Raw genomic sequence first — 13,046 nt, forward strand, 5'->3', positions numbered from 1 at the left:
GAGGTTGTTGAGGCCCCATCCCTGGAGGTGTTCAAGGCCAGGCTGGACGTGGCTTTGGGCAACCTGGTCTAGTGAGAGGTGTTCCTGTCTATGGCAGGGGGGTTGGAACTCGATGATCTTCAAGGTCCTTTCCAACCTAAACCATTCTATGATTCTATGATTAATAAACTCATCCCACTTGGAGCTGCAGAACTAGTGGCTCCTTGCACACTCTCTCCTTCTTCCAGCTGCTCGTTAAGAGGAAAAACTAGGGCAATTGTTAAAGCAGTCCCACCTGGGCGTGGCACAAGGCACAGAGCATGCTTTCCAGGAGGGTCTGACCTCCCTGCCAGCCAAAAAAGTGTTATTCTAATGCTTTATACCCTGGTAAGCGCAGCATCACATGCCACAGCCAAGTTTTCGAAGGGGTGATGCTGAGCTCCCTCATCCTTTGATGGCCAATGTGAGGTCTTGCCCTGGCTCAGCGGTCCCAGGTTGTGGGAGGGCACAGCAAAATTCTAAAATGCTCATGAAAGTTCCAAAAATATGCTTCAAAATTAGCTTTACACCTGCATCCTTCCTTCTCCATGCCCCAGGGAGGAATTCCCTTAATTCCTGGGGCTCCAAGCTCGGCCCGACTGGGTCCTAGCCCCACGGAAAGGCTGCAGGTGGGTGGAGGTGAGGGGTCTCAGCAGCACCCAGTCTGCAAAGGAGGTAATTTGGCATGCAATATTCATGATTTTTAATGAAATTTGGGCACCGACATTTTAGTTTAGAAAGCCTGACGGGAAGCAGCCCGTGGGAAGGCACTAGATGGCACCAAAGCTGGAGGATACGGTCTCCAGGCTGCTATCACACTTTCTGCTGCATCCCCCAGAAAGTGCTCCCAAAAACAGGCGAAAAGGCTTGTGGATGTGAAAGGACCAAATTTTTTGTTTTTCCTAACCATGCTGGACTCCGTCACCTTCGCTGGACCCTGCCCATGCAGCCAATGTCCATCCCACAGTGGTGAAACGGGACCCAGCAGGCGCAAAAGAAATCGAATCGTCCGGATGTAACGGCAAAATTAAATCACCCAGCTGTGATTTCGAGGTAATTAACCACCGATGGGCCCAATGGAGGGTCATTTCTCTGGATTTCCAGCCTGGGATCTGGGAATACAGACAGGCGTTGTCAACCCTGCCTTATTTTTGGTTATTGCAAAGCCACCTTGAAAGCCAGAAGTGGATTTCACAGATAAAATATTGCAACGTCCTCGATTAGCGGCAGAATTTGTGGGGTTTTGTAAGAAGGCTGCAGCCGAGCCTGTTGCCCAGGAGAGGGTTTTCCTTTCACCCCAACTCTCGCACCGGCCACAGTCGCCTCCTAAAGCCACTGGTGGGATGCTGGGATGGGGAGAGAATCGGGGGGCACCAGCTAGGAAAACACACCAAGACCTCTTCTCCCCCAAAATACGGGCAGGATGGAGGAGAAATGACAAGTCTGGGGTCATTCTTCTTGAAACAGGGTGATGTGAAATATCCTAAAGTTCAATCCCTGCCCGCTCTATCAGGAGGCACGGAGTCAACGTTGAGGATGTCTGGTTAAAAGTGTAATTCGAAGGAAGCATTTAATCAGCCCAAATATCCCACTCCAAATTCAATGCAGTGAGAAATTTTGCTCCCATTTTGCACAACTATCACAAGTCAGAATAAGGACTTTATTTTGTAGGCTACCATACCCGTGAAAATGGAGAATTAAATTCTTCGAAGCAAAATAATTCAATTTTAGCAAAATGATGAGACATAAATGGGGGCATTGCAAGCCCCTGCCCCCCTTTGCTACAGTAAATTGTGATCCCTCTTAAACAAAAATTCACTCTCTCAGGGGAAGAGGAAAAACCACATCCTACTTTCCTCTGGAGAAAGTCCCAAGCTGCATATTCGAAATCTGCCCTGGCAAAATAGGGGCATGGTGTTTTCCTTCTCATCTCCCAAATGGTTGCTCTTTGGATGTAGGGTTTTTACCCATTTTCTTGGGCTTGCGTTTGTAAGACCCACCACCCTTGTCCTAGAAACACCATCAAAGATCCAGCTATGGTAATGCCGTGGTTGTATCACCACTGATGTCATGATGTGCTCCTGAGGAAATCGCTATCCCAAATGTAGCTGAAGACCAGAAAATAATCAAAGGCTCAGACTGTCATCTAGCAAAGAGATCACGCCATCCACGTGCTTCATCCCTACCAGGAGAGAAGCATCGGATCTTTTTATGCCGTCAACACTGTTGCTCCCCATCCTGCCATAAAATGGCCTCTGGGCATGCGAGATGTCCAACTTGAGCAAACCATGGCTTCAAAAGAGACAGAAAAAGTCCTTCAGCAGGGTTTCTCTGCAGTCCTGCCAGAGGTTGGCCAAAAAGACCCCAAGTTTGAAGGATGCTGGCTCATCAGTTTTTGAGCCAGCTAATCCCATCCTGACTTCCCAAAGGATTTCACCCATCTTGGTTTTGCAGAGAAGGTGAAAAATCCCATATCACATTAAAATTAATGAGGGCTTTGAGGTGGGCAGAGGCTGAGTGCCAAGTTTGGAAATGAGCTGAGAGTTGTGGTCACCCCCAGACCTGCCCAAGTGTGGTGGCTGATGTGCCATAAGTGCCCTAGAACTTCTCAACTGGTCTGTATCACATTTATATTTCTTGACTACCCTCTGTGCATGGCCGGCTAAGGGGAGAAACCTCCCCTGTGGGACTGAGGGGTGGGACATCCCCAGTGCCCTGATGCCTGCAGCGTCTTCCAAACATCTACTCCATACATACACCAGTCCCATGCGTGATTTCCATGAGGCTGGAGAGCATCACATGGATGAAGAATTGCACAGTGTTAATTTTTAGAGAGCTTAGAGCAAAAATGTGAGGATGCCCCAAACCGGGGGTGCTTGTACCCCAAAAGCTGCATTGGGGGACACCAACAGGCACTGGCCCTGTTGGCGGGTGTGAGGAAGCCAAGGGCTAATTTTAACGTCAGTCTGTGCCTGTGGCATCTGCGTGACATGCTAAGCCCCAACGATGGATCGGGTGTCTCAAGGGTGAAGGGGGTGGGGGATTGTTTGCAGATGAACAGCAACAGCAGCAAGGGCTGAGCCCCGTTAAATACCCATGACAACTGCCGCGGTGCAGACCAGGGCTGCGGGAGCAGCTGCCCAAGGCAACCGGAGCTGCAGCTCCTGGCCTGGGGCCAGTGGTGATCTTAGGAGACCAAAGAGGGGACATTGGGGTACTTTGCAGGATCCATGCAATCTCCTGGGAGCCCTCCGTCCTGCAGCCATCAAGGTGGGGATGGGTGAGTGGGGGCTAGGTGGAAAACTCTCTTGGTTAATTCATGCGTGAGTTTGGCTACATTACCCTCTCCAGGCTTTTTAGAGCTTAAAGACACATCCCTTTCTATGATGTGTTTAATACAGCGCAATCAAGAAGACCGATTTCTTGCCACTGGTAGAAATGGGTGGAAAGTGGTAATTTTTACATACTGCTCCACAAATGGGAATTATTTTTTTACTACATAAGCATGGATAAAACAGATCCCAAATTTGTTCCTTCATAGAATCATAGAATGGTTACAGTTGGAAGGGACCTTAAAGATCACCTTGTTCCAACCCCCTGCCATGGGCAGGGACACCTCCCATCAGACCAGCTTGCTCAAAGCCTCATCCCCTGGCCTTGAACACCTCCAGGGATGGGGCAGCCACAGCTTCTCTGGGCAACCTGCGCCAGGGGCTCACCACCCTCGGAGGGAAAAATTTCTTCCTGATATCTAACCCAAATCTAAATCTCCCCTCTTTCAGTTTAAAACCGTTCCCCCTCGTCCTGTGGCTCCCCTCCCTGATCAAGAGTCCCTCCCCAGCTCTCCTGGAGCCCCTTTAGGGACTGGAAGGGGCTCTAAGGTCTCCCCAGAGCCTTCTCTTCTCCAGGCTGAACCCCCCCAACTCTCCCAGCCTGTCCTCCCAGCAGAGGGGCTCCAGCCCTCCCAGCATCTCCGGGGCCTCCTCTGGCCCCGCTCCAACAGGTCCACATCCCTCTGCTGTTGGGACCCCCTGAGCTGGAGGCAGCACTGCGGGGGGGTCTCCCCAGAGCACAGCAGAGGGGCACAATCTCCCCCTCGCCCTGCTGGCCACGCTGCTGGGGATGCAGCCTGGGGGGCGGGGGGCTTTCTGGGCTGCCAGTGCACATTGTCAGCTCATGGTGAGCTTCTCATCCACCAACACCCCCAAGTCCTTCTCCTCAGGGCTGCTCTCCAGCCATTCTCTGTCCACCCTGGATTTGTGCTGTAGATTGCCCTGACCCACGTGCAGGACCTTGCACTTGGCCTTGTTGAACGTCGTGAGGTTTGCACAGACCCACCTCTCCAGCCTGTCCAGATCCCTCTGAATGGCATCCCTCCCCTCTGGTGTGTCAACCACTCCACACAGCTTGGTGTCATCAGCAAATGTTCTGGGGGTACACTCCACCCCAACATCCATGTCACTGGCAAAGATCTTCCTTGGAAATTTTCGTGGTGATGTGGCCGACGAGTGCTGCCTGTGAGCACTGAGCATTGTCTGGCCGAGCTGCGGTGTGGGCACTGCTCTGAGCAGTGGGGTGACAGCAGGGGACAAGTCCCAAACTTCCCCCCATGGAAAACCCTCCCGGGGCCAGCCCAGCCTCTTGGGAGACACTGCGGGGAGGGGGGGCAAAGACATAAAGATAGCAAAAAATACAACTTCTGGAGGAAATTCGAGCTGAGAGTGTACCCCAATCGAACCTGGGGTAATAACCGTGCTGAAATAAGCACCCCTTTGTGAATAATGAGCCTGGCTAATCAGGTAACCTCCCTAAATGTTTTAAACACGAGCTTAGATGCTCATGGATAGTCTGGAGGGGTGAATGAATCATTATTAACCAATCAGCTGTATTTTATCATTATAAATATTGTACGTTTGGAATCGTGGAGTGTGCTGGCTGCTGTTAAATGCCCGGCACCTGGTTCCCCAGAACTGAAATAAAACCCAAATATCTCAACTCAGTGTGTTGCTTGGCTCTCGCACACTGGGTGAAGAATGCTTATTTAGGGCCAACAGTGAAAATTTACCCGAAAAAGGGCCCTTCTGGGAGGAGGCGACAGCTCTGAAGAAGGCAGCGATGGCGCCTGGATCAGATTAATCCTTCCCACTTCGCTGGCCAGAAAGGGTTAATCAGACCCAGGCTGCCAAGCCCTTGTTTTAATTCCCATTAAAAAAAAAAAAAAAAAAAAACAACAACAACAACAAAAAAAAAACCAAACAAAACTCAAAATAAACCCAAAGGCAATAATCCGGGTGAACAAATCCATGGCAAGATATAGGTTAGGAGGCTGCCGAGCGGTTAAAGCTGCCAGATGCAGGGGTTGGATAAAGCTGAGCGGGGATTAAGGGGGCTCCCCAGGGCCGGTGGTGTGGGGGGAGCACAGTAAAACCCACCCCCGGCATGGCCAGCAGGGAAAACATCCCAAAACATCCACCAGAAAATCCCTCTGCCGCGGGGTAAAACTCTCCCCGGGGCCCTGCGCCCTGAGAGAACCCGGGGCCCTCCGCCATGACAGAACCCGCGGCCTGCTGTCCTGACAGAACCCCCTCGTGCGCAACGGCGTCCTCCCCACTTCATTAAAACAATTTTAAATAAACGGGGATGAGCTTCCGGTTGGGGCTTTTTTATTGGCGGGGGGGAATGTCCATCTTTAAGGCACGGGGGTCTCTGCCCTAGGAGGAGGCGGCCCTCCGCCCCGTGGGGGTCCCCACACGCTCCCCGCGTCCCTGCGGGCTCGGCCGGAGCCATCTTGGGTGCGCGACGCCCCGGCGGGCGCTTCTGTCAGGAGCGGGAGCAGAGACGGGCGGCCGCGGTGGCGCCTGAGGGGCCGGGGCCGGGGCCAAGGTTTGGGCCCGACCGGCAGTATGTGTGCCATAGGTGCCGGGGGCGGTCTGAGGGACCTATGGAGGGAGAGCAGGGTGAGGGATGGGCACAGTGTGTGCGGGCTGAGGGCGTGCGACCTGTCGTGAGTGTGTGCGCACATGCGTGAGTGTGTCCGTGTGTGTGTGCATGAGTGTGTGTGTGTCCATATGCATCTGTGTGTGTGTGCATGTGTGTGCGTGTGCATGTGCCTGTGTGCACACGTGTGTCCATGTGCATCTGTATGTCCGTGGGTGTGTGTGGGTGCGTGCATGCATGTGTGTGTGCATGTGTATGTGCACGTTTGTGTGTGCATGTGTGTGCACGTATGTGCATGTGTGTGCATGTGTGTGCACGTATGTGCATGTGTGTGTGCATATGTGTGCATGTTTCTGTGTGTGTGTGCCCGTGTGGGCACGTGTGTGCACATGTATGTGAATGCATGTGCGTGCGTGCATGTGTGTGAACATGTACACATATGTGTGCACGTATGCGTGCCTGTGGTTGCACGAGTGCATGGGGCTGCGTGTCCGTATGGTGTGTGCACGCACAGTGACCCGCACGCTGTGCCCGAGCACGCCTGTGCATGGGTTTGCGCACGTGCGACGGTGCCCGCGCCCCCGTGTGTGCGGCTGTATGTGTGCCCAGGCGCGCAGTGCCTGGGTGCGCGCGCGCCTGCTTGTGCACGCGCGGGCAGATGCATGGGTGCACACGCGCACCTGTGCGTGCACAGGTATGCACATGCACACGTACACCTGTGTGCGCGCACGTGCATCCTGTGCGCGCACACGTATGCACATGTGTCCCTGTGTGCGCATACGTATGCCCGCGCGCACACGCCCGTGCGGCTCTGCAGGTTGCGCGCGCGCCCCCGCCGCCGGCTCGCCTTCGCCCCGCCCCCCCCACCCTCCCGCCGCCTCTCCCATTGGCGGGGGGGCGTGTCGTTCGGCGGCCGGAGCGCCGCCATTGGCGGCGGCCGCCTTTGTGTGCCGGCGGAGCGGGCGGCCGCCACTCGCCGCCGCCGCGTCGGAGGGGCCGGCGGGACCGGGCCGCGCCGCGCCGCGCCACAAAGGCCGCAGCATGGTCCTGGTGCACGTCGGCTACCTGGTGCTGCCCGTCTTCGGCTCCGTGCGCAACAGAGGTACCGCGCCGTGCGCGGGGGCCGCGGGTTCGCGTCCCGGGGCGGGGGGGGCGGTGGCGGGGGTGTATGTGGGGTGGGAGGGCGGCGGCCTCGGCCCGGGCTCCCTCAGGTCGGCGGTTGGGGCGAGCCCGCCTCGCTCCCCCTCAGCCCCATCCCCAGCAGTGCCCGTTTTGAGGGGTGGGGGGTATTCCCCCTCCCCGGGGCCGCCCCGCTCCCGCCTGCACCTCCAGCCTGTGCTTCAGTAGATCCACCCCCACCCCACCCCCCTTTTTTTTTTTAATTATTTTTTAAATTTTATTTTTATTTTTTAATTTAACTCCCCCCGCTCTCCCCTCCCACCCACCCCCCCCGTCTCGCCGTGTAGCCTAGCCACCAGGCCATCTCAGCGTAGCCGTAGACGATAACAGCCATTTTTGTACCTTCATCCTGTTTAGCTGAGTACATTGCACTGTAAATTCCTGTTAAGTGGATTCATTTTGCTGTGGTCGTGGGGCGCAGAGTCTCCCGGAGGGGGGGGAGGGAAGGGGCCCCAACGCCCCCAAATTGCGGCTGACACCCCCACCCCCTCGGAGAAAAAAAAAAAAAAAGAAAATTAAAATGTGGAGGGGAAATCCAGCAAGGAAATGCTAAAAATAAAATTGGGAAAAGTTGGGGAGTAAGAGAATGAGGGCTAAAATACACATTATCCCCCCCCCCCCCCCCCCCCCCTGCTGGCCGCCCGCAGAGGGGCGCAGCCCCCACGGAGGTGACACCGCAGCGTCCCCCTGGGCGCCCACCCAGCGGCTGGCCCGGCCGGCCCCGCGCCCCATCACCCTCCGCCACAAGTGTCCCGTCCCGTTCCCGCACCTCCGGTGTGGCCAACGCCCCCAGCCCTCACCGCCCCCCCCCCCCCCCCCCCCCCCCCAAAAAAAATAAAATAAAATGTATTTGCTTGCGAAGCGAGACGACTGGCAAAATGGTTTTCCATTAAACAGGGATAACATTTTTTTCTGCTGTGCTAAATTACTTCCTGTTCTTATTTTGTGGGTAATTTTCTGTATCGAATATCCTTTGGTTGTGTATCTCCACCTTTTTTCTTGTACTAAAACTAAAGCATGGTCTGTATTTTTTTACATTACCTAGTTTCTGATGTAAATCTCTCTGTAGAGACATACCCTGCTGAAATGTAATGTGCTGTAGCCTATACATCTGCTCAGTGTACGCTGCTTTTGTTCTGTTGCCCTTCCATAGCATGGTGGGCCTTGCCTTTTTGTATTGTGTGCATGATGACATTGTTACACACGATTCCACTAATACTAATATACAATCTCTCAATAAAGAAACTAGTTTTCCTATATTAACCTAGTGTGCTTTTTCTATTGCTGTTTTCCCATTTATTGTCGTATCCTGCTGTTTAGATTTTTTCCTTGCTTTCCCCCATCGTGAGGTTTGAGTGAGTGGATTTTTTTCCCCGTAGCGCAGATATGGGGGCTTTTTAATACATATATTTTTTTTTTTCCCCTCCTATCCCATATCTACCCTCAGCATTAGTCTGTGTGTACATACTCTCTAGACGCACAGTCCGTATTACCGTTATGCCGATGCAGAATTCTGCTTTACCGCAGAATAGCCAAAAAAAAAAAAAGGTGTCCAAATCCAAGCCCTCATTATTAATCAACAAAAGATAATATATTTGATGAAGGGTCTGCAGCTTATTTCATTCTAGTTACAACATTACACATTCCTTACCAGACTGATACCAAAACGAGAGCGACGACCTCTGGATGGATGGGGGGTGGGTTTTTTTGTTTGTTTGTTTTTTTTTTTTTAAACAGATTAATGACAGGTAAACGAACCTGGGAGGGAAAAAAATAAGATCCCTTTGATCTATTAGCTGTGTCTTTAAATCTATACATATATGTGAGTGCCCTGCCCACCATCTGCTAGGCAAGAAGTTGCCGTGCCCGGGTCCCGCGGCGACTGGCACACCATAAATATCTTCACTAGACCCCTGCATGGCAGGGCTTGTAAAACCATCCCAGCTGCTAATGTTGTAACTACATTTTGCCTGCTTGAAGCCTCCAGGCCCACCATCTTCTGAATAACCCCATTTGGTCAAAAGAGCCAACTATGGGGTTGGGAGAAAGTCACCAGGAACCTTAAAATATTGGAAGCAGGGAGGGATGGACGGCCAAATTGTGGTCGGTGAGCAGTTTTGCTGCAGCTGCAGAGCGATAATCATACCTGGTCACCTCTCCTCGTTCCTGCGCCAGACCTCCTTTCCCAGGTCTGCAAAATGGTCCTGTAAAACCCCTCAATTTTGGCTTGGATGCCACCAGGAACTGCAGGGAAGTCAGGGCTCCCGAAAGCAGGAGATGGGGCTGGGGTTGGGGGAGCGGGGCTGGGGTGAGGTCGGGGGAGGGTGGGGGGTGGTGGGGGTGGTGGTGGGGCATCTTGTCTTAATTACATTTCCACAGGAGATGGGGGAGACACAGGATTGGTTATTTGCCTTTAATGAGAGGAAGGCGAATTCAGCAAGGGATGGTGGTTTTCCCACCGCTAAAATTTTCAAGAGGAAGCCGCTCACAAACAAAAACCCAAAAAAAGCGAGTGGCTCGGGCAGCCCGCCCTGCCTTACCCCGGCATCCCTCCCAGAATCGCATCATTTTGCAAGGCCGTGCCTTTCCGCCTCCCCCCTGGCTTCACCCTCCATTTGGTTGGCTTTTTCTTTTCTTTTTTTTTTTTCTCAATTAAAAAAAAATCAAAACCATTTATTTATTATTTCCATTCCATATTTCCTTTCCCGTCTATCTCGATGAGTGTTTGGCCATCCTGTTCCCCCCCTCCCCTCCCCTGTATGAGCACAAGCGGGTCGCCCCCCCCCCGGATGTAGTGTATGCTGTGGCCCTTTGTTCTCGCTCCATCCTCGCCCGGGGCCGGCGCTGAGCTCCATGCCTGACACATGTCCGTCCCCCCCCATACGCGTCCCCAGGAGGGAGGCTGTGCTTCTCGCTTGCATGAAGGGAGACGTGCATGCCTGTTGGGGCTGATCATTTTCCAATGTGTTGGTTTATTTTTTTTAATTATTTTTCCTTTATTTAATTTTGATTGGGGTTTGGTTGTTTTTTTTTGTTTGTTTGTTTGTTTGTTTTTAATTCACACCCCCACACCCCCAATGAGGTTTGGGTTATGGCGTGGAAAAAAATGAATCCCCTACCCCACCCCGAAATCCCGACAGCGATAAACCCATGTACACCTGCCGGCAGCTGCCCCTTTGTTAGGAGCAGCGGATTCACTGCAGCGAACGTAACCCCCCCCCCCGCCTGATCTTCTGCAAATTAGCGCTAATACAGAGCAAAACTGTGTGGTCTATATACTCTCGAGGATGCCTTGGGTAATCGAATAATACGGAAAGCTGCTGGGTTAATGGCAACGCGTGCTCAGCAATTTATCATCCACATCATATTTTGACCTTTCTTGTTAGAAACACGTTATGAGAGGAAACATTTCCCCCCCCCACTTCGACCCCTCCGCCTCCCAGCCTTATTAGTTAGTAACCACCGGGCTTTCATAGCTCGTAATCCATCGAACGCATCCACAATTTAATGACTTAATTCCTTTGACACTCCGAGTCTTGAGGAGCCACCTGGCACAAAGGAAATAATCTTTTTTTTTTTTATTTTAGCATCGCGGGCTGAGGAAATCCAAGAGGAGTCACGTGCTGGTGGTGCTGCTGTGGGTGTGGAGGCACACACAGTCATTTCTGTAAAGCCTCTACATCTCTCCAGCACCGACCTGTATTCCTGAGCTTCTCTCAGTAACGGGGAGATGGATAACCCCAAACACGGACAAAACGGGCTCTGAGATTCATTTATACACGGGTTGTGTGAAGGTCTTACACACATCCATGTGCATTTAACGATGCCAAACGGGGGCTGGACCGGTCTGTCTCTCTCACACAGGGCTTGGGGTGGCGTCACGATTTCCACCGTTTTTAACAAAAAAGATAAACAAGTAGCGGTCACATTTTGCTCATATGGGGAATTATCAGCAAAGTCTAATGAAAGCTGATCTGGATTTGCCTTGCTGTGTGCGGATCCGGCCCCGTGGAAATGTGTTATTTCAGAACCGGTGAGCTGGTGCCCCGGTGAGAAAGCAAACGCAGCGGTGAAGCTGGGGGTGGGACAGCACTTGGCGGGGTGTTGGCCACAAAACCCGGGAGCTGCTCTGGTTGGGAGGGACGAGGCGGTGGGGACACGGTGGGGACACAGTCCGGCATCGCTTGGTGCGTCCTGGACAGAGTGTGGGGTGCCGGGAGATCCGTAGGCAGCCGGGACGCTGCCTCCAGCCTTGGTCCTCACCAAGTCCTCTGTGAACCTCCTGGAAGGACTGTCCTAGAGTAAGTTTGAGCTTCCTTTTTTGTTGATGCTTTGAACACTGCCGGTAATTTGGGGAGCACCTCGTTAGCCGAAAGGGGAGGATGGAGCACTGCTGGGGCAGGCGCGGGAGCCCCCTCCTCACAAACCTGTAGGAGAAACCCCCCTAGGTGCCATGGAGAGCACGTGTGACACCCAACACCCGCTCATCCCTCTCCACTGACCAGACGGAGGATGGTCACAACCGCTGGAGGTGCAGGGGTGGAAGGAGAGGGGAGGACAGCTCTTTCGGGGGCTCCGCAGGGCACGATGCCGGGTAGTGAGGGCATGGGTATCTCTTCCAGCCCGTTTACATGCTGGTTTAAACCCAAACTGTGCTCTGGGGCTGCCTCGTGTCAAAACTGGAAGGTCCGTATCTCTAGAGGTGTTCAAAAGGCGACACATGCTGCAGCAGGTCAGTGGAGAAAAAAGCCTTTCCCACCCTAAACCTGGGAGCGCTCGTTTTGGGAAGCATTAAATAAATGTGCCAGAAATGCAAGGGGAGACTTTGTAAAAGGTCTTTTCCTACCATCTTTGATATCTGTAACCTTCAAGACCAGAGTTGGTTTGGCAATTGGGAGAGGTGTGATGGCACCACCAAATGTCATGTGATGCTTCGGGCATCTCACGGTATTTGGGTGTTTCTACACAAACCCGCAGCTCCTGGCGTGGGGCGATAGCACAAGGCTTTCCGATTAAAGGGCGGTATATAACGTAAAGCTTCAAATTGCCGATTATGGCAAACTTGATGCTCAAAACTCAGAAGTCGGCTGCAACACTCCGGAGGTTTTTCAGCCGAAATGGTGGTTTGGGAAGGAGAAAGGGCAGGTGGCGGCTGCGGTGGGGCCAAGGCAGGGACCTGCAGGTGGGCAGTGGGAGTGGGGCTAAGCCCCAGTGGCGAAAATCACAATTTTGTCCCTTTTGGGGTTCAATTTGGGGAGACAGAGCAGGTCGGTCTGCAGTTGGGGTTGGCAGAGGGGTTGTGGTTTCCCAAGAGGCTCTGCACAGGACAACTATGGGAGACCCCCCCAGTTTAATCCTTGCGCAGTCCTGTTTTACTCCTAAACCTTCTTAGGGAGAAACTCTCGTCTTTTGGGGGTGGCTAAATTCTCCCGCTAGAATAAAATAAAAAACAACTCACTTTTCAGCCAGAGCATCAGCTCCTGGTGGCGGCAGGGACCAGGCTCTTGCGCTGGAGACCTTAAGGTGGGCAGAGCTGGTCAGCAGCCAGGACGAAGGGAAAGCCAACCCATGCCGGCTCCATGCCTCCCCACCGCCTTTGCTTAACCCTTCCTGCTCCTCCGCTGCTCAGTTTTGCAGTCTCCCAGGACCTTTTCTCACCCATTTTCCTGCCTGCTGGTCCTTTACATTTTCCTGCCTGCTGGTCCTTTACATTTCCCAGCCCCAGCTGGGTTGGGCTGGTTGGCACATGCTATGGTGGATCCCTCTTGGTAAGTGTCTTTAACCACTCTTGTTTTCTTTCCCTCCCTCTAAAGGCTGTAAAACGCGCTGGCAGGAAAGTTGCACGCGTATGGTTTATAGCTCTTTAATGAAGAGTATTGCTTTGGTTTGAGTGAATAAGCCCAGCGGGGTCA

The 13,046-nt window shown here is 53.0% G+C and overlaps 1 protein-coding gene across 1 annotated transcript in view; it reads left to right on the forward strand.

Annotated features, from left to right (window-relative positions):
- Positions 1-6,996: 6,996 nt before the first annotated feature.
- Positions 6,997-13,046, forward strand: part of ARK2C (arkadia (RNF111) C-terminal like ring finger ubiquitin ligase 2C) — a gene marked incomplete at both ends in the record, with an annotated part of 51,418 nt that continues 45,368 nt past the window's right edge. The window contains one exon of the mRNA XM_082497665.1: positions 6,997-7,057. Coding sequence (XP_082353791.1) covers positions 6,997-7,057 — 61 coding nt within the window. The remainder of the gene's footprint in view (positions 7,058-13,046) is intronic.

Source organism: Vanellus vanellus, assembly GCF_965231255.1.
Source record: "Vanellus vanellus genome assembly, chromosome: Z".
NCBI lineage: Eukaryota > Metazoa > Chordata > Aves > Charadriiformes > Charadriidae > Vanellus > Vanellus vanellus.